The sequence below is a fragment of the Salvia hispanica genome, chromosome 1, assembly GCF_029641045.1.
Source record: "Salvia hispanica isolate PSC_SH4W2 chromosome 1, Shi_PSC_v1, whole genome shotgun sequence".
NCBI classification, from domain to species: domain Eukaryota; kingdom Viridiplantae; phylum Streptophyta; class Magnoliopsida; order Lamiales; family Lamiaceae; genus Salvia; species Salvia hispanica.
Window position 1 is genome coordinate 22,881,617 of NC_142692.1, and position 25,551 is coordinate 22,907,167.

The following is a 25,551-nucleotide window of genomic DNA, read 5'->3' on the forward strand; positions in this document are numbered from 1 at the left end:
TACATATTTAAAATCCTAAAAATTAAAATTACATAATTAAAATCCTACAAATTAAAAATTACATAATTAAATCCTAAAAAATACATCCGTGGAAATTTAAAAGAAGACTAGTCGCATGGTGATATCCCCAATTGTTATCGGAGAGCTCGTATCATTGCAATATGTGAATCAAGTTGATCGGGTCTCATCCGAGACGTATCGGCCATTTTGGCTTGAGCCAGAAGGGCCCACAACGTGATGATGGGGGGTGGAGGCGACACAAAGGAGCGGGAGCCGGCGGTGCAGCTGGGGTCACGGCACGACGGCGGTTGGTCGTCGCTTGTTTCCTTCCTTGCTGCCGGCGTCGGGAACCGCTCGTGTCGCTCCTGCCGACCGCTGTTCCTGGAGATAATACTCATGGAACTTTTGGATTTGTTCGTTGGCTCTTTCAATGACATTGCACAACATACTTTCATTGCGCTCCACAGTTCTTGCCGGTCGGCTGGCATTGTACAAGCAAGCGACGTGGAAATAAAACATGTCCTCGGTTTGGTTCGTGTCTACCTTCTCATCTTTGGAGATTTTCAAATAGGTCATGAATACCTTCTCCATCTCGACTGGAGTGTACGGGGTGCGGACGTTGGGGTCACCGGCACTGCTACGAGTACGGACACAGACACCACGAGCGCCACGACTGCCGGAATCGCCACTCAGAATTTGGGACACCGGTGGCGTCGAGGCGCTCCCTCTTGAGCCTTGTTCGGGTGCCCACCCGTATTGCCCCTCGGAGGCATCTTGCTCGTTCACCGGGTAAGGCCGGTAGCCACTCGGAATTCGCAAACCTTGGGTAAAAGGGAGGGGCGAGAAAATTCGTATCTGGCGAAGGGAATGGCGATGCCCCAAACCATTCGTGGTTCCATTCGCGGGACTCGGAGGGGTGATTGCCGGAGCCGAACATTTTTGCAAGAGAGAAAGAGTGAGAACTAGAGCATCCGCAATGGTGGACTTCCCGCCGGACGTTGGACCGCCGTGCCGGATACCCGTGCGGGACGTCCGCCATTAGGCTAGAAGAGGCGGATGCGGACGTCCGCCGTGGATGTGAGGTATCTGCGGCCTTCCGGCGATGTCCGTCGGGAAGTCCGCCATTGCGGTGCCACGACGGACGTCCCGGCAGACGTCCTGAATTTTGATTTTTTTTAAACTCTATATATACGGCTCGTTGAACTTTATTTCATTCGCACCACTTATTTTAACGAGTTTCCCTCTCTCTCTCTAGGTTTCTATCTGTTAAGTTTGGTATACTGAAAAGCATGTTTCGAGCAAGTTTCGCTCGAATAGAATCTTGCTTGTATACGTAAAACTCTACAATCCACTTTTAACCCGATTCAGTATTATTCGAGCAATTTCGCACAAATAGAATCAGTATATTATTACATTGTGTTTGCTTATGCATTTATAAGATGTTTTATAAACATTTAAATGTATAAGAAGCAAACAAAGTCTAAGTCTTTTGCTTAGTAGACTGGTTGTGGGCGTCGTCCGCTTTAAGGTAACACAGACGGTTCTATGCAATGCTTTGCAAAAGAAAAAGAAGAATTTCACAACCCAGATAGGCTTAGACTACCTATCGTGAAAGGTTGCAATGTCAGTCCGATTATTTCTAAGCCTTTCTGAAATAAGATGACGTTGGTGTGGTATATAGCACTGAATGGATCTAACAACAAGACATGTCTTTATGCTATCTATTGAAAGACTAGGTCTTGATAAATAACTATTTCTTAATCTACATACGTTAGCATTGAGCATACGGTATTGATTATATACTACTTTGACTTATCAAATGGTGCGGGTTTTTCGCAACCCAATAATCCTGATATATTGGGTAGTGGTGATTAATATCTAGCGGTGCTAGGATTGCTATTATGTTGAATCGTGCGCGAGGTGAGTCTCGTTTGATAATGTCCTCAAGAGGAGCTCGAACAAGGTTTTATTATTCAGAAAACTGGCCAGTTGGAGTTTTATCACTCTATGAATAATAAATAAGTGTTTCTTGCTAAGTTCACTCTTGGAATTAATAAGATATTAATTAATTAAGTCCATATCAGACATTAATTAATTAATGGACATTTATATCTTAAGCGCGGGAAATAAATAATATAAATAATGGAAACCCGGATTACTTGTAATTTCGGATTTGGATGGGAAGAGTTCAATATTACTTCTGTAGTGGCTGCTCGTAATATTCCAATATAAGCTTGTATTAAATTGTGGGTTCAATTTAATTAGTAAAAAGCTAATTGGGCGAGCCCATAAATAGGAGAATAAAGGAGACAGAATGATCACAATTTTACTTCTTGTAATTTTCGAAATTTTTGAAAATCTCCAGCTGAGGAGAATTTCGAATTCTACTCCCTTTTCTAAAAGGATTTCTTCTGTCTTCTTTATTCGAGTCCTAGTATTTTGATAAGATCAGCCCACCCTGATATCGAGATACAGTTCGGGAACCAGTCAGAAGATCTGTGGTCTAGTATTGAAGATCTTCACGTGGAGAAGGCGCAAGCAATCGTCGATTCTTTGGAGAATCAAATCGGTAACTCTAAACCGTAGTATTCATGTTTAGGATTTATATTTTCTAAGCATGAATTATTTGCGTTCTAGCATGCAATTATCTGTTTAACATGTGAATTGATTAATCGCATAATCGATCAAATAGATCCGTATCTGATTTATTTGTTTTGTACAAGTCTTACGTTGTGCAAGGGGCTCAAAACCCCAGCACTATCAGTATATCCAAAATGACTAGTGGAGGTGGTAGACTTGTAGTGGTAGTGGTGCGGGTAGTAGTGGTGGGGATGCTGATGACGTACGCCGGCAAATTAACAAAGCGTGCGGGCCCATACGTCCCGGGAGATAAATCGTCTTATACAAGCGGCCTTGCAGCAGCAGCTGGCGGTACCTCGCCCCATCCGTCGTCGAGCTATAGTACCCCAGGACTACATCGTTGCACACCGTCGGTTGTATGAGGACTACTTCGCTCCGGAGCCGCGGTTTGGGGATAATATATTCCGGTGACGTTTTAGGATGCATCGTCCGCTATTTATGAGTTACTATTTGGCGGATGGGATATACGTTATGTGGCTCGTCTTTGTGAAGACGATCAGATGCCCAGTAGAAGATAAGAAGATCTACTTTGCGCAACATTAGGAGGATCGCGCTAGGATGTGGAGCAGGCATTTGGTGTGCTCCAGGCTCGATGTGTGGCAGTAAAGGGTCCGTCACGGATGTGGTATATTGACTGCATCGCTGATATCATGTACGCATGTATTATCATGCACAACATGATTGTCGAAAATGAAGGTCCAACACTGACTGATTAGGCCAATGATGATGTCGATGCTGCCGGTCCAAGCCACGGCATGGCCACCGTCAATGTACGTATGGGGATACCCTATGGAGAGGCCGATCGGGTCCGTGCATTTGCCGACATGCGCCAACAACAAGCTCATATTCGACTCCAGAACGATATAATTGAAGAGCTATGGACGCGGAGGGGTGCACGTTGATATTTATAATGTAATTTGTTAAAAAAAAAATTGTTAACTATTTTTTTTTTATTTAATGAAATTATCATTGCACTTTCTCCGTCCGTATTCGTGTCGAAATTTAAATTTCGTAAATTTTTTAATTTGGTGAATTTTTATTATTGTGGATGTCCGTCGGGATATCCTTGGGGATGTCCACCGGGACATCAGCCCCATTGTGGATGCTCTTATATTGATGAGAGAATTGTTTGGTGTAGTGTAGTGTGGTGTAAATTTTTGTGTTAAAATGGAAGGTATTTATAGATGAAAATGTGAATTTTGGAGTAAAAATAATTAAAATTAAATTAAAAAGTGGAGAAAAAATGAATATATTTTATTGTGAAGTGGGAAAATATTTTTTTTATTTAAATCTGATTTTTTAATATTTTTCAAAAAAATTTATAAAAAAAATAGCCAACGGTATTTGGCGAATCATAGCGCGACACGTAAGCGTGCTCTTTGGCACGACGATGCTCGATGCTAAGACCATGGTCGTGCCGTCGGCTTGAGCACAGCGGTGAGCAGGGGTCGCGTCGTGCCGACGGCACGACGCTTGCTCTTCTGGGCGAGCGGCGATACAGATGCTCTTATACTTTGTCAAAGTAACGTGAGATAGAGGAGTATAACTTAAATATTCTGTAACATTATAAAATGAAAAAGTAATTTAATTATTAAGGAAGGGATGGAATTACATATTTTATCCAATCAATGTAGTATTCTTTTCGTCCCACAATAAGAGTTACATTTTATCATTTTGGTACTTCCCACAATAAGAATCACATTTTACTTTTAGAGCATCTCCAATGGCGGCTAGCGGGCCGGCTGGCCGATTCCCGGGCGCTGGCCGGTCCGCAAACCAACCATTGGAACCGGCGAGCGCGAAATCGACGAGCAGGTCGGCTAGCCCACGCCGATTCACGGGCGCTGGCCGATGGGCTAGCCGATCCGCTGGCCGCCATTGTAGGCTCCCGATCGGCTAGCGTTCGGCCAGCGCATTTTTTTAACTCTATATATACGCGATCTGCACGTCATTTTCATTCGCACCACTTGTTTTAACGAGTTTCTCTCTCTCTCTTAATTTTTGTACAAGAGCAATAACGCGAAATGGAGAATAACAACGACTCTCCTCCAGTGCCTCTAGTGACGAGCGGGTCGCAAACTCCCACGATACCCGTGGGAGGTGGATGGGGTTCAATGGGCGGGTACTACAATATGTATGTACCCTTGGCCGGGGATGGCAGCCGGGGGTAGTAGTATGCCGGGGTGGCAGGGGGTGCAAGGCGGGCAGGGGGTACCAGGGATGCAGATGATATCGGGATGTATGTCGGGGATGCAGGGGATGGCAGGGGGAGGGGGACAATGTCTATCGCCCCAGTCTTAACTTTTTGACTGCTTCTTCCCACACATCGACCCCAGGGGAGACGCAGTTCACTGGGTTTGAAACTTTCTCCTTAGAGGAGTTGGGGAGTGATCTCGAGGATGCGGACTCTCCAATTCAAACAGGGGGAGTAGGTCGAAGTGGGGGCACACCGAAGAAGAAGAAGAGGGGCAAGGGCAAAGGGGTTGTCGGCGAGTCGTCACAGTGCCGGCTGATGACGACAGTTCGGGTAAGGTACGGAGGAAGTGGACGGATGAGGAGAACGTCGCGCTGTCCAAGGCTTGGGTGAGTGTTTGCGATGATCCCCTCCATTCGAACAATCAGAGGGTCATCAACTTGTGGGCTAAAATAGCAGCAACCTACAAGACATTTTGCCCGGACAGGAAGCCACACAGCGAGGAGGAGTGTTGGAAGCAGTGGGACCGAATCAGAGCTGCGGTCTCCCGATTTGCGGGCTTGTACGCCAACAACCTCCGCATGAAGACCAATGGCCAAACTGACGACGATGTGAGGAGGATGGTGGAGGCCGTCTTCCCCTTGAAGGGGGTTTATAAGGAGTTCACCTTCTGGAACTGCTATGAGGTGCTGATGGATTCTGAGAATTTTCGGGCGGGTGTCGATGTTGGCTGGCCAAAGAAGCAGCGGCTGAACCTCTCCGGTGATTACAGCAGCAGCGGTGGTTCCCACTCGCTCCCCGACGATGCTCAGGAGTAGGGGTGGGAATACGGGTATCCATGGATACCCGACTCGAAAAAACCGGGTATCCAAACCCGAAAATCACTAAAATGTTTATCCAAAATCCGCCCCGATATATTTTTCGGTACTCCAATATCCGCCTCGGGTATCCATTCCCGACGTATCGGGTACCCAAATACCCGACTCTTTACATATGTTAATAACTAATATAATAAAATTGAATATTATATATTAATGAAAATATAGAAATATCTAAATTGACTAATGTCTTTAATGTTTTATTTATTTTGTAGTATAAAACAAAAAAAAATGGAACACTTTTATTTTAAAGTATAAGATTATTTAATGCAAAATGACTAAATCTAATTTAAAATATGATTAAAATAATAAATTGTATATTTTCGAGTAATACCCAATATCCATTCGGGTTATCCAATACCCGATTTATCTTATATTTCAATACCCAATCCCAAACCCAATCTCATAAAATTGGATATTGGGTATCCAAAATCCGGCGAATATCGGGTCGGGTACGGGTAAATCCAATACACGATATCCGTATTCCCACCCCTACTCAGGAGTTCCCATCCCCTCCATCGTTTACTTGCCGCACTCGCTCGGTTGGTCAAAAGAGGGCGCAACAGGGAGCTAGGAGAGTCGCCCACAGGTCCCAGGAGGTCCAGTCGGCATCCCCCCTACTGGCCAGTCGTCAGCTGAGCTCACCCGCCTCGCGCGTCAACAAACGCAGGTGAACATGTGGAAAATCATAGGTGAATGGCGGGTGACAACTGTCCCTGTGGAGAAGGGGTTTCTTCTTGATCTCCTCCAGAGTATGCAGGCCGATTTGGCTGCCGCACGTAGGGAGGCGGGAGACGCCGGGGACTCAGATGCGGCAGATTTGGGATTCCTAGATAGCGGCGACGACGGCGACGAGGAGTGAGGCGGGGCTCGTGTGTGGAAGTAGGAGGTTTTTTTTTTAATTATGTAATTTTTTTAATATACTTTTTTTTAATTTAAATAAAATTATTGCATTTTCCCGTATTTGTGTCGTAAATTTAATTCCGTATTTTGCGTGATTGTAATTTATTTATTTTTTATAATTTTATTTATTGTGGCTAGTCCTAGTACTAGTCCAGTTTTAATAATGTGACAGTTATATTTCTAATCCTAGATGATGTGGCAGAAGGAGTTTTAATATAGAGTGACATATATTTTTATAAAAATTTACTTATTAATATTACATTTAATTTGTAAACTTTATTTTAGTTTCATCAATAGTATACTCCATAAATTAATAATGTTCTAAACAAATATGAAATAATTATTCCACAATTATATGTAAAAAAAAAGCTATTATCAATATATTAAATTAATTATACTAATATTATAGTCCAAAACAATAATACTAATAAACTATGGCTTGAATGTATATGACAAAAGTACAATTAAGTGATCAATAACCAAGAAAACCCGTCCATTTTTAATAAAATTGTTTATCTTTGAATGAAATTTGTTGGGTTTGTGTTCCATAGTATTGAATTCTTGGCAAATTTAAAAACTGTAGAATGCCATTACGAAGAGTGATTTTACATGGTGTGTAAAGGATGTGTTAAAAAATGTGACAAATTAAGGTTGAGAATATGTTGACATATGCACGTTGTATAAGACTGATCGAACTACCTCGGCAAATTAAGGTTGAGAATATGTTGACATGTGCACGTTGTATAAGACTGATCGAACTACCTTGCCGAGGTATAATAATTTTGTTTGTATAATAGGGGTATGGACTATATATATTCTCACAAAAATTTGAAAATAGAAATAATAGATCCCTCCCTAATTTGATCACGAAGCTTAATTTGTAAGGTGTCGAGACATGTTCCTTGAATCCTATTGGTCTGCATGGAAAAAGAATATAGTAACAATCAATGGTTTTGGATAAATAAAAAAACTTAATAAGTAATGACACAAATAACTTACGATCATAGAAAATATGCGCACTCCGGTCTCTGTTGACTGATTTAGTTATTGCTAGGCTTTAGATCATGTAGGAATGCTAATTCCATGACTTCAATTTTTTCCTTTGGTAAGATCACAATGTTAGGAACATATTAGTCACACAGAAAGAACGCTTACTATATACTCAAATAAAGATACTATCATTGGCAAAGAGTAATAACATACCGGAAAATATTCTTCTTTTTGCTGAGATTTCGTAATGTTATGGGAGGAGGCAATGAGGATGTGAATTATAAGGTAACAAATGATACATATTTATAGGCAAAAAGTAGAAAGAAGCTATTATAAATGAATTAAATTATAGATGATTGGGTTTAGGCTTTAGGCTCCACAATAACAATATTAAAGATTTATATGTTCAAAAGTTGTAACAAGACATTTTGTGAAAAGTTATAATATACGTTTATAACTATAGAATATAGAAATTTGCTTATACAATTTTCGTTAGTAACTGACACTTTGCTTACCATCATTATAAAAACTTAAAGTTTTAATAGTAATTTTAATTTATTTGGGTAGAAAGCAGTTACAAAATGATGAGTACCATATTTGAATACATTAATTGTACCTTTACATTTATATTGTTGATTAAAATCATAGGAATTAAACATATCACTATAATTACTCAAAATTCCTAAACTTATAAATATTTAAATTTATGCCCTTAAATTAATAAATATTTAGTATTAAGGTCAAAACTCATCTTTTATATATGTATAGATAGATGATAATAAGTCCCAACTAATAACTTCGTAGTACTTACTCATCGAACCAATGTTTAATAGTAGGAGTAGTATATAATTGATGACAACTACGACCAACGGAAGAAAGGTCGAGCCCTCAACAGTCGCACACAAAACGACGCAGTTCCACCACTTATCTTCTCTTGCTCCTTTTCAACCAAGTCTCCTCCTTTAGATTCCAGACGATTCATCTATTTATTCAACGCTGTAGAGAGAGCGAGTGAAAACCCCCAATTCAGCAATAATGGCGTGCTCAGCTAGTGCTTCAATGGCTTCCATCATGTCATCCAATCTCAACCCCAAAGCTTGTGTTTCTTCCCAAAAGCCCGTTTCTCTTCGCCCCGTTTCCCTTCCTTCCTCGTTCGCCGGCAGGCCCGTCGTGTCCCATGCCACTCGTTCTCTCCCTTCCGCCTCCAGACGCCGGAGTTTGGTTGTTCGTGCCGTAAGTTCGCCCGTTCACATTCATTTTCTGTTGTCCTCATTTGATTACCACCTGTTACATACGGAAATGCGCTTTCGATTTCAGTTGCGTCTGAGATTTTGCATCTAATTTATTGAATTTAAGCTAGCATTGTTTTAAATTATATTTTTTGAGTGGTTTGAGCTCATGGAGTGTAGTTTTTTTTTTCTTCCTTAGCATTCCCCTTTCCATCCATTAGCCTTTCTATTCTCATTTGGTTGACTATTCATTGCTATTTTATGTGATATTTTATTATGTTTGGCTCAATTTGTAAATTGTAGGGAGTTAATGAATGAAAATGGAACCGATGAGCTCTAAATTCACACCACGAGACTTTCCTTTTTGATTTGGGAGTTCTAACTGATCTTTTTTTTTGGTGATGTATTTATCTCCTTTTTGCAGAGTGAACTTCCTCTAGTTGGAAATGTAGCTCCAGATTTTGAGGCAGAAGCTGTTTTCGATCAGGAATTTGTCCAGGTAACACTGCTTCATCATTTCTTAAATTTGGTGTCTGTTTATGTACATTTTATAGTTGCTTTTGTTTACAAAGAAGCTTTTATTCATCAGAATATATTCAAACTGAACCTTCAAGGTATAAATTACATTGTTGTAATGCTTATGCTATGTTATTTGAATATGAGAAATGAATTAAAATGTTTCAAACATTGGGTGGATTTATCCCCAGCTATTATCTGATTAGTACTAAAAATTTGTGCAACAAATGTCAGATATTCATTATAATGTTGAATGCTACACTCATTATTCTCAGTCGAAATGTAAAATTAGTTTGGCGAACGGGTTTAAACATCTAGAATTCTCTAATGGATAAGTGTTTCTCTGTCTGCAGGTTAAACTCTCTGACTATTTTAAGAAGAAATATGTTATTCTCTTTTTCTATCCGTTGGATTTCACTTTTGTTTGCCCCACTGGTACGTCCCAACCTGCCTTGTTCCTATGTTGGTTGTCATTAAACTGGTATTTTAGGCAGTTTCACTTATCTATCATTTTTATTGCAGAGATCACTGCTTTCAGTGACCGCCATGGAGAATTTGAGAAGTTGAACACAGAAATTTTGGGTGTATCTGTCGACAGTGTGGTATGTAGTGCTTTCAACATGTAAAATATTGTCCAGATTTTCACATGCACAGCATGATGGTATTTTATGTCTGCATCTATAGCAACTGATAAGTCTTGGATTTTCTGTGCTCATTTTTATTCTTCAGCTTTCTGGATGTATTGGCTTCGAGTGTTGCACTCTCTCTAGATAATTCTTGTAGAATCTGGATGGATTCAACTTTGCATTGACTGGTCGTTTAAATTCACTGTAGTTTTCCCACCTTGCATGGGTTCAAACTGACAGAAAGTCTGGAGGTTTGGGTGATCTGGCGTATCCTTTAATTTCTGATGTGACCAAATCAATTTCAAAATCATATGGCGTGCTAATCCCAGATCAGGTATGTGTTGAACATCGTTGCTATCGCGTTTGCTATTTGTTTGGTCCCGCACAAATATTAGTAAACTTCAAGTTATCAATTCTGTTAAATTTATGTTTTCTTATTGCAAGCCTGGCATGATTCGTAATTTTGTATCCGAGCAAGACAAAGGAAAATGAGTTATAGAAAAAACCCGACTTTTTCCAATTATGTTACTATTTTAGCTCAGGATGTTAAATTGCCGACTACAACCCAAAGCAATCTTTCAGAGTTATCGAATATGAATGGAGCTTATTTTATATCTTTTGGTGATGTCGAATTTAGCCATACCCATCAACCTCTCAAGGAGCTGTTTGTTATTTCCTGAAATTTGACCAAAGTAACATATGAACAATGAACTGCAGCTGTTTAGTAGTCCTCTAAATCTTTGCATCATATGTCATGCTGTCTGTATCAGGGAATTGCTTTGAGAGGACTGTTCATTATCGACAAGGAGGGAGTTATTCAACACTCCACCATCAACAATCTTGCTATTGGTCGTAGTGTGGATGAGACACTGAGAACACTTCAGGTACTATAACACACACTAGAGCAATCTCTCTCTCCCTCTCTGTGTTCTTCTAAATGTGGTTGTTGGTGGTTGTGCAGGCTTTGCAGTTTGTGCAGGAGAACCCGGATGAGGTCTGCCCAGCTGGATGGAAGCCTGGGGAGAAATCAATGAAACCAGACCCTAAGCTCAGCAAGGAGTACTTTGCTGCAATATAAACAGCTCCCAGTTATTGATGTTATTCGTTTTGTAGGAGAGAGGTCATTGAAAACATTTGTTGCGCAAATAATGGAATTCGATGGATTTGCTGTTGTTTTCCAGTGATATATATGTAGAATGCGGCAAGGATGTGTTGTGTCTAATGTTCCATTGTCTTATTGCTCTACAGTCTACATCTTGGTCTGAAATGAATCTCTTATCCATCTTTTATCTAAGTTATGTATGGGTCTCATATCATACTCCACCTCACAACTTTTGGCAATTATTTAGAGCATCCACAATGGATGCCCTAGTGGAAGCCCTAGTGAGAGCCCTAATGGTTGCCACATCAGCATGTCCTATCTTTCTACAATGGTAGAGCCCTAGTGGATGCCCTATCTCTTATTCATTTCTCATTTTAATTTTAATATTATTTTTTTTATATTTTCACATATTATAAATAAAAAAAATTAAATACTAAATTAAATGAAAATCATGCATTACTTAATTTTAAAAAAAGAATTTGTAAATTTCATATTTAATTTTAATCAAATAAAAAATAGCAAAATATAAATACACTATTATAGAACACAATAAATTTAAATAAAACACTTACATTAATCAAATAAAATGAGAAAAGTATAATAAAAAAAAATATGTTGAGTTTGGGGCTTGAACACACAAACTCTATAATTTAACAAGATACATTTATCATTAGGCTAACCTAGATTATGTAATGAAATCAAACAAATTTTTACATAAAGCAAAAAAAAACTCGTGTAAAACTAATTGTCCCACATCGAAATCACAAAGAAATTTGGAGTTGAAAACCTATCTATAAAACTATCATTTGTCCCACATCGAAGTCACAATGAAAGTTAGAGTTGAAAACCTATCTATAAAAGGTTTACTCGAGTAATGCAGAACTTGCTCACTAATTCATGGATCCGTCTTTTAGTACGGATCGTTGTGAAATTATAGTTTTTTTTATTTCAAGTTAAAAAATGATTTTTTAATATTAAAAATTGGTTTTTATAATTAAAAATTGATTTTTTTATAAAAAAAAATTTTAAATCGGGCACGGGCGTTGTGACGCAATGGGCGCCCGATCGATCGGGCGGGCGATCGGTCGCGACCGACGCCTGCAATGGATGCCCGACCACGCCCGAGCCCGATCTCGGCCGATCGGACGCGCGATTGGGCATCCATTGTGGATGCTCTTATCTCCCAAGTCCTAACGACCTAACCATCTATTCTTAATTATTCATGGTAATTTCTTCAATTAAAAATGACAATTAATTAAAAACAATTCATTTAAAACACTTAAATAAAATATCAAAAACTATAGATTAAAATTCTAAAAATAAAATTGCAAAATTAAAAAAATACTCCATCCAGTCTCGTTCAAGATGCCAGCCTTGCCTTTTTTAGTTTGTCCCGCTGAAGATGTGGTGCAGAAACGTATAAAAATGACTAAACTGTTAGAAATAAGAACTCAATAAATTGAGAACTCTAGAGTATAAAAACTCATCTAAAATTAATATTCAAAAGTATGTCTTTTTAGTTCAACAATGAGGCCTTTATATAGGCAAAGCGAAGGGAAATCCTAAACTTATGGAAAATAAAACTAAAAGAAAATAAACAAAAAGGAAAATCTAATTTAATAGAAGGAAAAACAATTACTTCTAATATTTTTCCATCGACTAATTCTATTAACTAGAAAATAAATAAAACCTAAAATATAACTTGCTTAGCCTCCAAGTCTTATCTTCTATAACTACATCAAGATGTCAACTTTCTATATTTATATTTTCTTTCCTCTCTCATAAAATATTCAACTGAAATACCTTTTTCTCTGTACTTTCACCTTCTAACAACTCCTCCTAAAATCTGGTGCCACTCAAGAAGTGGACATTTGGAGTGTGACGAAGGGAGTACATAATTAAAGTAAAAGTGATTGGATGTTTTTTTGTTTTTTTAAATGACTCAACTTAGTTAAGACACCCAAAGAGGAATACGACTCAACTTAGTTAGAACGGAGGGAGTATTTACGTAGAGTAATTTAATATATAATATTTTTTTATTAAATAAACTTCCTATGTTAATTATTAATTATCACAAATTGATTTGACTGGGATTTTAGAAAATGTCAAGAAAAATAAATACTCCTCCATCCCATGATAAGTGAGCCAAAACACTTTCTGTATAGGATTTAAGAAAATAGGGTTTTGTTAGTAAAGTTGAAAGTGAATAAAGTAAAAGAGTTATTAAAGTAGAGAACAAAAACAAGAGAGACAGAGGGGGGGTGTAAGAAGTAGTGGAATGTGAACACTTGCATATACTTTTGTAATAAAATATTAGTGCAAATAGGAGAGTGGTCAATTGCTAACTCATTATTTAATTGCTAACTACAACTAATTTAAGACTATAGAATTTTAGAAAATTTGTGGTCTATTTGCCACGTGTAATTTTCATTTTTATTAATTAAAACGAAAAAGATAAAAGAAACTACCAAATTAGGGTTTTGGATGAAAATATCAATATAGTGTTTCGAAAATATTAACACAATGCTTTGAGAATGTCAACACAAAGCTTTGAGAATGTTAACACATTGCTTATATTGACATTCTACATGTATTATATTGACATATTTTATATACTATGTTGACATTTGTGTTATACTAAAAAATTTTAAATTTTTTATTTTTTTTTCAAATTTTGACGTCGGAACATATGCAAGAGAGATCTCGTTAGAATCCTTATGAAATTATCTTTAATTTGATATATGTTTTGCGAAAAAACAATTTAAATCGAGAAAGTTATATGCGTTTTAAAGTTATGAGATATTTTTCAAAAGTTACTTACAACTAATTTGTTGTAAATTGACCTTAATATCCTTATTGACGTTTTTTTTATTGTATTGACATTTCGAGATTGATGATATATGTTGTAATTTGAATATCTAATGGCTATTATTTAATTGTAGTTAGTAATTAAGTATTGAATTAACAATATAACACTTTCCTAGTGCAATATGAGAGGTGTAATAATAAAAATAGTGAAAAAAGCATTACAAGTATTGGTGAACAAATCAAAACGAAAAATAAGGACAAACAAAGAGAGTAAATGATAATATTTGTTATAATTCCATCTGTCTCACTTAGAGTGACTGAGTTTTGTTGCGCATATAAATTTAAAAAATACTCTCTCCGTCCATAAACAATAGATCTATTGTTATTCGGCATGAGTTTTAATGTAGAATTGATAAAGTAAGAGAGATGAGGAGAAAAAGTAGGTAAAATAAGAAAGATAGGGAGAAAAAGTGAGTAAAGTATAAGAGATAAACTTTCTATTTTTAGAAAATGATCTATTTTTTGTGGACGTTCCAAAATGACAAAAGTGATCTATTTTTTGTGGACGGAGGGAGTAATATTTATTGAATTAAATAGAGATAAAATAAAGTATGGAGAATATAAAATAGAAAGATAAAAGTAGAATAAAGATTGCAGAATAAAATGTAAAAGATAAAAAAAGATTACTGTTAGCTAAAAAAAATTTCACTTGCAATAAGACAACTAAACATAAAATATCAATCCCTTGCAATAAGACAAATAAATTAATAACTTGATCAATTTTATTAGCTGTCCGATTTTTAAAACATTAATAAACAGAATAAATCAATTTTACTGTGATGGAAGACAAAACTAGGACCAAACTGCGGAAAGGCCCAGCCCAGCCCAGCCCAAAATACTCACAACAAAACGACGCAGTTCCGTTATCTTGTATTGCTCCTCTACAACAAGTCTCCACCTTTAGATCCCAAACTATTCATCTATTTATATTCAACACTGTAGAGTGAGTGAGATAGTGAAAGCCCCTAATTCAGCAACAATGGCGTGCTCAGCTGGTGCTTCAGTGGCTGCTATCATCTCATCCAATCTCAATCCCAAAGCTTGTGTCTCTTCCCAAAAGCCCGTTTCTCTGCGGCCCGTTTCCCTTCCCTCCTCGTTCGCCGGCAGGCCCGTCGTGCCACGTGCCACTCGCTCTCTCCCTTCCGTCTCCAGACGCCGGAGTTTGGCTGTTCGTGCCGTAAGTTTGCCTTTCACATTCACTTTAGCTGTTACATACGGATATGCGCTTTCAATTTCAGTTGCGTCTGTTTGTATTGAATTTATAGGGTTTAAGCTAGCATTGTTTTAATATCTGGTTTTATAATTGGTTTGAGCTCATAGAATATGGAGTAGTATTTCTTTTCATCCTTAGCATTCCCCTTTCTATCCAATTGCCTTTTTATTCTCATTTTCATGTTTAACTTTAGGGTTGACTATTTATTGCTATTTTATCTGATAATTGTGTTATGTTTGGCTCAATTTGTAAAATGTGGGAGGTTATGAATGAAAACGGAACCAATGTGCTCTAAATTCACACCGCGAGACTTGCCTTTGATGATTTGGGAGTTGTGAGTGTTAACTGTTAACTGATCTATTTTTGCTGATGTATTTATCTCCTTTTTGCAGAGTGAACTTCCTTTAGTTGGAAATGTAGCTCCAGATTTTGAGGCAGAAGCTGTTTTCGATCAGGAATTTGTCCAGGTAACACTGCTTCATCATTTCTTAAGGTATCTGTTTATGTGGAGTACATTTTATAGTTGCTTTTGTTTGCAAAGAAGCTTTTTTTCATCAGAATATATTCAAACTGAACCTTCAAGGTATATATTCTGCTATTGTATTAACTAATGCTATGTTATTCGAATCTGAGAAAATGAATCAAAATATTTTAAACATTAGGTGGATTTATCCCCAGGTATCATCTGAATATTACTCAGAATTTGTACAACAAATGTCAGAAATTCATTATAATGTCGAATGCTGCACTCCCAATTCTAAATCCAAATGCAAAATTAGTTGGTGAATGGGTTTAAATATCCATAATTCTCAAATGGATGAGTTTCTCTTTCTGCAGGTTAAACTCTCTGACTATTTTAAGAAGAAATATGTTATTCTCTTTTTCTATCCATTGGATTTCACTTTTGTTTGCCCCACTGGTACGTCCAAACCTGCCTTGTTAACATTTTGGCTGTCATTAAACTGGTATTTCCGGCAGTTCCCCTTATCTATTGTTCCTCTTGCAGAGATCACTGCTTTCAGTGATCGCCATGGAGAATTTGAGAAGTTGAACACAGAAATATTGGGTGTATCTGTCGACAGTGTGGTATGTAGTGCTTTCAACATGTTAAATATTGTCTAGATTTTCCCATTCACAGCATGATGGTATTTTATGTTACTTTTTTATGTCTGCATTTACAATAACTGATAAGTCTTGGATTTTCTGTGCTCGTTATTATTCTTCAGCTTTCTCGATGTATTGGTCCTAAGTGTTGCATTCTCTAGATAATTCTCGTAGAATCCGGATGGATTCAACTTTGCATTGACTGGTCGTTTAATTTTACTGTAGTTTTCCCACCTTGCATGGGTTCAAACTGACAGAAAGTCTGGAGGTTTGGGTGATCTAGCGTATCCTTTAATTTCCGATGTGACCAAATCAATTTCAAAATCGTATGGCGTGCTGATCCCGGATCAGGTATGTGTTTAACATTGTTGCTATCATAATTTTCTATTTGTTTGGTCCCGCACAGAATATTAGTTGATTCAACAATGCTTGATTAGATCAACTTCAATTTATGTTTTCTTATTGCCAGCCTGGTATGATTTGTTATTTTGTATCTGAGCGAGACAAAGGAATTTGAGTTACAGAAAAGACCGACTTTTTTTATCCCAAAACTCTTGGAAGTCTGCATGCAGTTGGTTCAGTAACTATTTTAACAATTATGTTACTAATCTAACTCAGGATGTTAAATTGCTGACCTCTTTCAGAGTTTCCAGATATGAATGGAGCTTGTTTATATCTTTGTGGCGATGTTGAGTTTAGTTATACCAATCAACCTCTCGTTCAGTTGTTTATTACTCATTATAAGATGTCACTAACAGCCAATTTATTTCCTGAAATTTGACCAACGTAACATATGAACAAAGAACTGCAGCTATTTAGCAGTATTCTAAATCTTTGCATCATATGTGATGCTGTCTTTATCAGGGAATTGCTTTGAGAGGACTATTCATCATCGACAAGGAGGGAATTATTCAACACTCCACCATCAACAATCTTGCTATTGGTCGCAGTGTGGATGAGACGCTGAGAACACTCCAGGTACTATATCACACTAGAACAATCTCTCTCTCCCTCTCTCTATGTCCATCTAAATGTGGTGGTTGGTGGTTGTGCAGGCTTTGCAGTTTGTGCAGGATAACCCGGATGAGGTCTGCCCAGCTGGATGGAAGCCTGGGGAGAAATCAATGAAACCAGACCCTAAGCTCAGCAAGGAGTACTTTGCTGCAATATAAACAGCTCCTGATACTAATGTTATTCGTTTTGTGTGTGAGAGAGATGTCATCGAAAACATTTGTTGCGCAAATTGTTTTTTATTGAATTCGATGGATTTCGCAGTTGTTTTCCAGTGACATCAATGTAGAACGCAGCAAGGCTGTCGCATGTATAATGTTCCATTGTCTTATTATTACTCTACAATCCACATCTTGGTCTGAAATGAAGTACAATTAGCCAATATTAGAAATAAAAAGGCTTAATGGGCTTATATGTCTAAGATCATAAATTTTTACTTGAAAATATCAGTTGTTTCAAGGGTGAGCTTAAAATTTAATCTCTATAATAATATATGGTTAGATCTCTTGAAAAAAAATCAAAAATCACATGTGTTTGGTAAATGAAAAATATCACTAAGTCATTTTTTTCTCACTTTCCAATGCCACCATCCATCAAGATTAAGGACTCGTTTGATAAAATAAGATAAGAAATACGGCCTTCATGTCAATTTATACAAAGATATGATTTTTTTCGTTATGTTTGATAGAACAAAAATTATCTAAATTTGTATAGCATATTAAATAACATGGTTTAACTTGACAAATTCGTGGGTTACATAAACATGGTTAAAGTTATAATTTTAGTAAAATTAGAAAGAGCCCTTATCTTATATTGAGCTTTGAATTAAGCTTAACTATGATATCAAACAATTAGAAATTTCCATATATAATTCTTTATCTTGGTATTACTAACTTATTAAACACGCACTATATCTTTTTATTTTTTAATTATTTTAGGTCAAAGGTTTGAATAAGATTTGGTTTTAATTATGAAGACATAAATTTCAAATTTGAATATAAGTTCTTTAAATCAATATTTTATAATTTTAGAAAAGGGTACTAGTCACTAAAATCACAAACTTCTGTTGTAAATTGGTATTTTCCATAAACATTAAGGGCATGTTTACTTTAAATGACTAGATAGATATGGATAGATTTTATGACTATGTTTGGAGCATATAAACTTATCTTTTTGGGGAGATATAGATAGATTTTGTCTTAGTTAGCTCCACAGAAAGAATACAAATTATGTCAATAAACCAAAAAAAACAAATCCTAAAGGACCTTAGGTTATATTCCATTCACAGTATATAATGTAATATATTAAGCCAAGTAAAATATGAGATGTATTTGAATTCATCTTCGTATTGAGTTCATCTAATATCTAAACTTTTGGTTGTTAGAAATGGAAAATTAACCATATATACGAAGTTAATAGTACTGTACGTATACTATTGTTATGGAATAAAACAATCATGTGGGTTAATACAAATACAATAATAAAAATGAACAAGATGCCCAGAAAATTACATTAGACATGTTAAAATGTAGTAGTAAAACCATTGTATAAGTAGAACAATTAAACGTAGTAGGAGTATTTTTTTTTTCTTTCCACTTTCCCCCAATACGTTTACAACTTTAAGGTTGCGGGGAGAGTTACAAAAGTACAAAAAAAAGAAAAGAAAAAAGTGGTAGTTACTGTGCATCAAAATATAGTAGTAGTTCGTATATATACCACAAAGTCAAGAAAATTCCAAAGCCAAAAGTCGAAGCCCATATTCCCTCATTAATCACGTTGGCACATTTGATTCAGGCAAGTAATTCATCATTTCCACCTCTTCCCATATCAATTTCGACGCAATTTCATCACATTCCGGAATATGCTCCTACAATTTATAAATTTAAAATAAATTAATTTAGAACTTTCACAATGGTATAGTCAAGCATGACATAATTCAACTCAGTTTAGCTTCTTTTTTTTTTTCATAAATGAACATAAATTTAAAGACTATGTCATGACAGATTTAAATCCGAAACCTTTGGCACTAGGCACCTCGTTTAGTTATATTACCTCGAGCTCTAGGACCAACTGTTTGGCGGTCGGGGCAGACACAATAATTCGACGTGCGGTTTGGGAGATAAAGCCTTCATCAACGGCCTTGTCAAGGAAAGATAACAAGGAATTATAGTAACCTTCCACATTCAACAGCCCCACCTGCGTTTTCACATCATTATACTACATTAATCACCGCCTAATCATATGCTTAAACCACATTAATCAAACACCCATACAATTTCCTTCCTTTGACCACTAATTAATCATCATCCCTTTTTCTGAAACTTTATATTTTTTTCTACAATTCGTAGAGGGATTCTCTAACTATTCAAACCATGAATCATTGCTAGTACCAAATCTTGTCCGATCTCTCCATGTGAAGAGCAAGTTCCACATTGTTGAAGAATATCCCACTTTTGACCAAAATTATAAACAAATGGCTTCCAAATATTTAAAAGGGCTTAACATCATAGCATATAGTCAAAATAAAAGAAGACATCTATCTCATTGCCTCTCTGTTTATCCAAAACTACATTATTAAGGTGATAGTAGTAATGTCTTTTGTCTCCCTTATTTTGAATCATTACCTTGTTACACTACTAAATTTATATCATTAGTATGAATTAAGAAGAAAGGAGTAGATTTAATTACTGGTTTACGATGAATGCCTAGTTGAGCCCAAGTGATGACTTCAAGCAACTCTTCAAGAGTGCCATAACCACCTAAAAGGAAGGAATCTCATCAAAATCCAACTTTGAAAACCAATTTAGATGATAAAAAATCTAGTGTGCATCGTATACCAGGAAGGGCGATGAAAGCATCAGCTTGTCGCGCCATCTCTGCCTTCCTCTGATGCATATCGGACACAGCTCGTACTTCTCCTACAGTTTCGCCCGTGATCTACAACACATTTTCAATAGTATTATTGGCATATGACAAGAAACCAACTCAAAAATGATCATACACATAATAAATGCTACCTCTCGAGGCATAAGAGTTCTTGGAATAACTCTGCAACACAATCACAAACCCTTGAATTAGGTAATGTTTTCCAAATAAAGACACAATCATTTACTCCCTCCGTCCCAGAGTATTAGACTCACTTCTTTTGGACACATGATTTAAGGAATTAATATTTAAATAGTTAAAGTGGAGAGAGTAAAGTATGAGAGAGGGAAAAAGTAGAGGAGAGAAGAGAGAAAAAAGTAGGTGGAGAATAAAATAAGATAGATGTTTTTTGCTAAAAAAGGAAACGAGTCTAATATGTTGGGACATCCCAAAAAGGAAAGTTGGTCTAATACCTTGGGACGGAGGGAGTACTAGATTAAGTAACCAAGTTTTAGATGCACATTTTGGCACTATCCAATCCTTTTACACTTGCAACTAATATCATAAGACCAAGATTACGACAGCAATTAACATAATAATTTCCTTGAAATGATAGTAAAAGACAAGTCGGTATGTTTGTAATAAAGGTAATAAAATAGAGAAGACGCATTGATAATAGAAAAGAAGCATTTGATCCCATGATGTCTGCCTTTGGGTGGTAAGGAGACTAGATAGACAGAGTTGCATGGTCTTTTATTATTATGATAAATAACTAGAGAAACAAAAGATGGGAATTATGAGGGAGAAATGATGTTGATGATTCTTTCCCCTCTTTATTTGACACATCCTACAACACACATAGTCAGTAGTATATATGTGTGAGAGAGAAAGAGAGAGAGAGAGAGAGAGACATACCCTAGAACATGGCGCCCACCATCATGAACTGCCTGAGAAACAAGACCCATCAGACCCACGCTTCCACCTCCATACACCAAATCAATCCTTCTCTCCACCTTCCCATTTAATAATCAAAACAATTACACATCGCTTCAACATCATACTCCACATTGTAGATGAAGAATATACTCCTACTTAGTTATACTTATTTATATTAAAATTAATAAAAAATGATGAGATTGTTTAATTATACGTGCATGAAGAAATGGAAACGACCAAGGCAAGGATTGGTAAATGGTAATGGGGGCGAAACGGAACACGCTTGAGACAGTCATCATTTCGATAGGGCACGTTTGGTTCCCCGTTCAAAGGCACTCTTTTATTTTTATTTTACTATAAACAAATTGAGATCACGCAAGAAGGCTGCTCCCAACTACAGACAGATTACAGCTAGCAGCTTTCTCTCTCTCTCTCTAAATGCAGATTTCATGAGAGAATACTCAAACTTGTATTCATTATCAACAAAGAATTATATTGTGACATAAATAATACTCCTATGAATGAGAGAATAAAAGACAGAAACTACTTGTCAGAAATCAGCAATGCTGAGACAATTTTGTTTGTTTCGTTATTGATCACAAAATACTGTATTTTTCAAGAGAAGAAACTGTACTCACTCACACACACAAAGGTAAAAAAGGTTTCTTTTTTTTTTTAAATTATAGTGTGATTACCAGTTGTTTTCCCAAGTCGACAGCAGCTTCTTGATAGCTTGGTTTCCTGCCAGAACTGCTGCCGCAGAAAACACAAATCCTTTTGAATCTTGATTCTTTCTCCATCTCCATCGCCACACACAATCTGTCTCTCTTTGTGGAGTATATACTTATGTTTGTGTGAAAATGAATGATGCCCTACAAGTACAACTGGGGAGATGAGGAATGAGAAATGGAGCAATAGTGTTAAGCTTTTATAGTACCAAATAACCCCAACCCAACCCCCTTTGCTTTAATTTATTTACTCACAAAAAACAATACTAGTACTCTCTCTTACTATGTCAAAAGTTTTGGAAAGAGATGGCTTGATTGGTTGGTTAAGCCAAAAGCTACTCCACTTTTAAATTTTCATCACTTCATAAATTAATACTCTTACTTTATTTCCTTATTATTAAATTAATCGTATTGAAGATATTCGGAATCTCTGATTCAATTGATATTTATCTATGTTCTACGGATGATGTATCAATTTAGTTTCTCACGAAGTAGGTTATTTATGACATTATAATTAATGTGTTCTACTTCTCAACGGCGGGTTCATCACAAATACTATTATTTTGATGGCACACTATATGTATGTAAACTAATTAGTTCAGTATTAGTGCATTATATAGATAATCTCCAATGATATTTTCAAACATAAAATAAAGTATGAAATTAATATTAATGGTATCTCAAATTTTATCTCATTTTGAATTTTAGACAAATGACTACTTATTTTTTATTGCTCATTTATTTACAAACTTTTTGAGATATTGTGAGTGTGAAAAGGGAGTGGATGTATAATTAATAATCTTTTAAGTTTAAAGTGTAATAAAATTACTAGTATTTAATATTTATGACATTTACATTAAAATTAGTTTAATAAATAGTTTGAAGATATTCGTGTAATTATCAAGCTCAATTAAAATTACTGCGAAAACTACAATGTAGGATGCCTCCACGTCCCAGTTTCATTCCGGTGAATTATTAAAAAAAGTTCCATTCCTCTGAATTATTAAATTTTTTAATAATGTAACCCTTGTTCAATTAGCTCAACTAAAAGATAACAGTAAAGGAAACAAATAATTAAAATAAGTAAATATAAAAACTATAAATGAGCTTCGTATAATATTTTGCCGATACGCTAAGCCGAAGACCTGATATGTTTGAAGATTTTCTGCTTAAAAGATGTCATGCGTTTGTGGAGTCAAGTTTTTAATTACTAGTAATACAAATACTTCAGGGAAGTTTGCTTAGTATTTTAATTACAATATTTAGTGGGGGTGTAAGAGAATAGAAACCAGTAGTAGTAGGTGCCGTTCGGCTGTCATGACTAATAATCATGAGACTATCCATTTAGGATTAAATTATGGGATTATTTTAATTGGAAGAGGAGGCTATGACTAATTATCATGAGACTATCCATCTATGAATGAATTGAGAGGATTAATCTTATGAACCAAACATGATACATATTTAATCATGAGATTTAATCTTATCAATCGAACACCTTCGTAGTACATTGTTTGGATTGATATAATCAATTCACAAGTGTATTGAGCACTTGAGATGAGTGCAAACTGTGGCATGTAAAGCAAGGATACGATGGCACATGGCAGCTGGACTATTCACCTTAGTTGAATTAATCTTTAATAATTCCATTTAGGCCCTTTAAATTTCTCAAATTTGTATTATCCCTAATTCACTAAATATTTCTAATTACTTTCAAAATTCTCAAATACTAGGTACTAATATTAACTCTCTTTTACTAATATTAACTCTCTTTTACCAAACTAAATATTGCAAGGGCAAAGTAGGAAAGATGGAATGCTTATATATATTTCGATTTTCAATAAATGGTAAACGTATCAATCAGTCAGTTTTGCATAAATCAAGCAAAAGTGCAATCATTATATTTGTCAGTGTAAACATCAAAACACAAGTTAAGCTCCCCTTTAATTTCCCACCTCCACTCGATATATGGTAAAATTAAGATAGCCTTTTAATCACTGAACTAAATTAATGGTACCTGATCTTTATTTAATCTTTATTTTATATTATTTTTTATATTTATAAATCAGTACTTGATGTAATTTTCTTTCCAAAATATCCTTTAAACGAATATATTTTCTTATTTATGTCATACAGAGTATTTTAGGCATATATAAAATTAGTACCAAAAATAATATTATAATATATTCTCTCATTCTCCTCGTTCTTTATAATATTATTATTAATCAATATTAATATTATTACTTTGATATTATAAATTAATAATTAATTCATTTTTAATATCATTCCAATATATTTGAATATAATAATTATATTTAGTTATTATAATCATATTATTATTATAATACTAAAAACGGATAGAAATTAATAAATAATTATGGTATAATTATATAAATTATGAAGCACATAATATTATGTAATAATAATAATAGCAATAATTATATTTTACATTAAATTAGTAACTAATCACTACCGCCTTAATAAAAATTTAACATTGTGATTGTATTTATAATGAAATAAAAAGTTGAATATTTTTAGTTAGGTGTTTCAACCTTAAAATGAGTATAAAATAATTTAATAAAAAATATTTAATTAATTTAATTACTTTAAATAATTAATTTAATTAGGTATTTTATTTTTTATTTATATTAGACATATGTATAAAATAATAAAAAGAAAGAAGAAAAAGAAGAAAAAAGAAGGAAGAAGAAACATAAATTAAGCAGAAAAAAGAAAAAAAAGAAAGGAAGGTAAAATACTAAAAAGAAAGAAGAAAATGAAGAAAAAAGAAAGAAGAAGAAACTAAAGAAGAAAAAGAGAAATAAGAAAGGAAGAAAAAATAATCACATATTTGGTATACTATTTAATTAAAATTTTCAAAAATATCCTCTATGAAAAAAAGCACGTATTTGGTATCTAGGGTTATTTTTGTCATTGGATACCAAAAACGATATAAAATAAAAATCAAGTACCATTTTATGTGCGAAAGTGAAAGATAATGTACCATTTATGTAGTTCACTCTTAATTTTATTTTTTACTTTCTTCGTCCTAAAATAACAAAACGGATAAACACTTTGGAGTACGGATTTTAATGAAAAATTAGTAAAGTGATAGAACGGTAGAAAAAAAAAAGTAATTAAAGTATTGTTACTTGATAATGAGTCTTATCTCATTAGAGCATCCACAATGGAGCGCTCTATCCTTCGCCACATCAACATTTTTTCCTCAATCCTATCCACCTCCAGTGGGACGCCCTACAGCCCACCCTATAATTTTAACTCCTATTTTGTATTTATTTTTTTATTTTTAATATTTGCAAATATATTAGTTAGCAAGAATAAATATAAAAATACCATAAATTAAAGGCAAATCCTATTGTCGATATTTTTTTTTTATTTTTTTTATATTTTATGCTTGCAAATATGGAAAATCGTTGGAATTCATTATTGAATTTAGAGAGAAATTGAGCGGGGGAAGAGAGTGGAGTGAAAGGCGCTAAATGAAGTAAAAAAATTGGTGATATATATAAGAAAATAAAAAAAAATTAAAATGAAAAATGTGTGCATCGTTCGGACTTATCCTCCTTATCCCCCGCAATGGGCAGAGGATAGGCCGCAGGAACAAAAAATGGTTCATCGTCCGTGGAGGATGCATAGGGCGCGGAGGAAGGAAATTGCATAGTCCACAGAGCTACAATGGAGGACGATGGGGCGGACGATGCATCGGGCGGGCTATCGTCCGCCCAAC

At 35.5% G+C, this 25,551-nt stretch overlaps 3 protein-coding genes across 3 annotated transcripts; 2 read left to right on the forward strand and 1 right to left on the reverse strand.

Moving 5' to 3' along the window:
• The first annotated feature begins 8,487 nt into the window (after positions 1–8,487).
• Positions 8,488–11,270, forward strand: LOC125224574 (2-Cys peroxiredoxin BAS1, chloroplastic-like). The gene is made up of 7 exons (XM_048127993.2): positions 8,488–8,838; positions 9,259–9,333; positions 9,704–9,785; positions 9,873–9,952; positions 10,185–10,310; positions 10,747–10,860; positions 10,938–11,270. The coding sequence occupies exons 1-7, from the start codon at positions 8,641–8,643 to the stop codon at positions 11,052–11,054; spliced, it is 792 nt and encodes a 263-aa protein (XP_047983950.1). The 5' UTR covers positions 8,488–8,640; the 3' UTR covers positions 11,055–11,270.
• Positions 11,271–14,859: 3,589 nt separating this feature from the next.
• LOC125223708 (2-Cys peroxiredoxin BAS1, chloroplastic-like) lies at positions 14,860–17,623 on the forward strand. The gene is made up of 7 exons (XM_048126971.2): positions 14,860–15,123; positions 15,552–15,626; positions 15,997–16,078; positions 16,166–16,245; positions 16,489–16,614; positions 17,128–17,241; positions 17,319–17,623. The coding sequence occupies exons 1-7, from the start codon at positions 14,926–14,928 to the stop codon at positions 17,433–17,435; spliced, it is 792 nt and encodes a 263-aa protein (XP_047982928.1). The 5' UTR covers positions 14,860–14,925; the 3' UTR covers positions 17,436–17,623.
• Positions 17,624–18,770: 1,147 nt separating this feature from the next.
• LOG7 (Putative lysine decarboxylase family protein) lies at positions 18,771–22,009 on the reverse strand. The gene is made up of 7 exons (XM_048126941.2): positions 21,771–22,009; positions 21,055–21,152; positions 20,292–20,322; positions 20,112–20,211; positions 19,963–20,033; positions 19,327–19,470; positions 18,771–19,141 (listed from the first exon to the last, which is right to left on the reverse strand). Exons 1-7 carry the CDS (start codon positions 21,879–21,881, stop codon positions 19,046–19,048), a joined length of 651 nt encoding a protein of 216 aa, XP_047982898.1. The 5' UTR covers positions 21,882–22,009; the 3' UTR covers positions 18,771–19,045.
• Positions 22,010–25,551: the final 3,542 nt, after the last annotated feature.

Excerpts from the sequence above, each read along its gene's own strand:
- LOC125224574 (XM_048127993.2), top strand. The coding sequence starts at position 8,641 with ATGGCGTGCTCAGCTAGTGCTTCAATGGCTTCCATCATGTCATCCAAT. Across the intron at positions 10,311-10,746 it reads GCGTGCTAATCCCAGATCAG|GGAATTGCTTTGAGAGGACT; the intron begins GTATGTGTTGAA and ends TGTCTGTATCAG. Across the intron at positions 10,861-10,937 it reads AGACACTGAGAACACTTCAG|GCTTTGCAGTTTGTGCAGGA; the intron begins GTACTATAACAC and ends GTGGTTGTGCAG.
- LOC125223708 (XM_048126971.2), top strand. The coding sequence starts at position 14,926 with ATGGCGTGCTCAGCTGGTGCTTCAGTGGCTGCTATCATCTCATCCAAT. Across the intron at positions 16,246-16,488 it reads GTGTATCTGTCGACAGTGTG|TTTTCCCACCTTGCATGGGT; the intron begins GTATGTAGTGCT and ends ATTTTACTGTAG. Across the intron at positions 16,615-17,127 it reads GCGTGCTGATCCCGGATCAG|GGAATTGCTTTGAGAGGACT; the intron begins GTATGTGTTTAA and ends TGTCTTTATCAG.
- LOG7 (XM_048126941.2), bottom strand. The coding sequence starts at position 21,881 with ATGGAGATGGAGAAAGAATCAAGATTCAAAAGGATTTGTGTTTTCTGC. Across the intron at positions 21,153-21,770 it reads TCGACTTGGGAAAACAACTG|GTGGAGAGAAGGATTGATTT; the intron begins GTAATCACACTA and ends TTAAATGGGAAG. Across the intron at positions 20,323-21,054 it reads GGTGGGCGCCATGTTCTAGG|AGTTATTCCAAGAACTCTTA; the intron begins GTATGTCTCTCT and ends ATTGTGTTGCAG.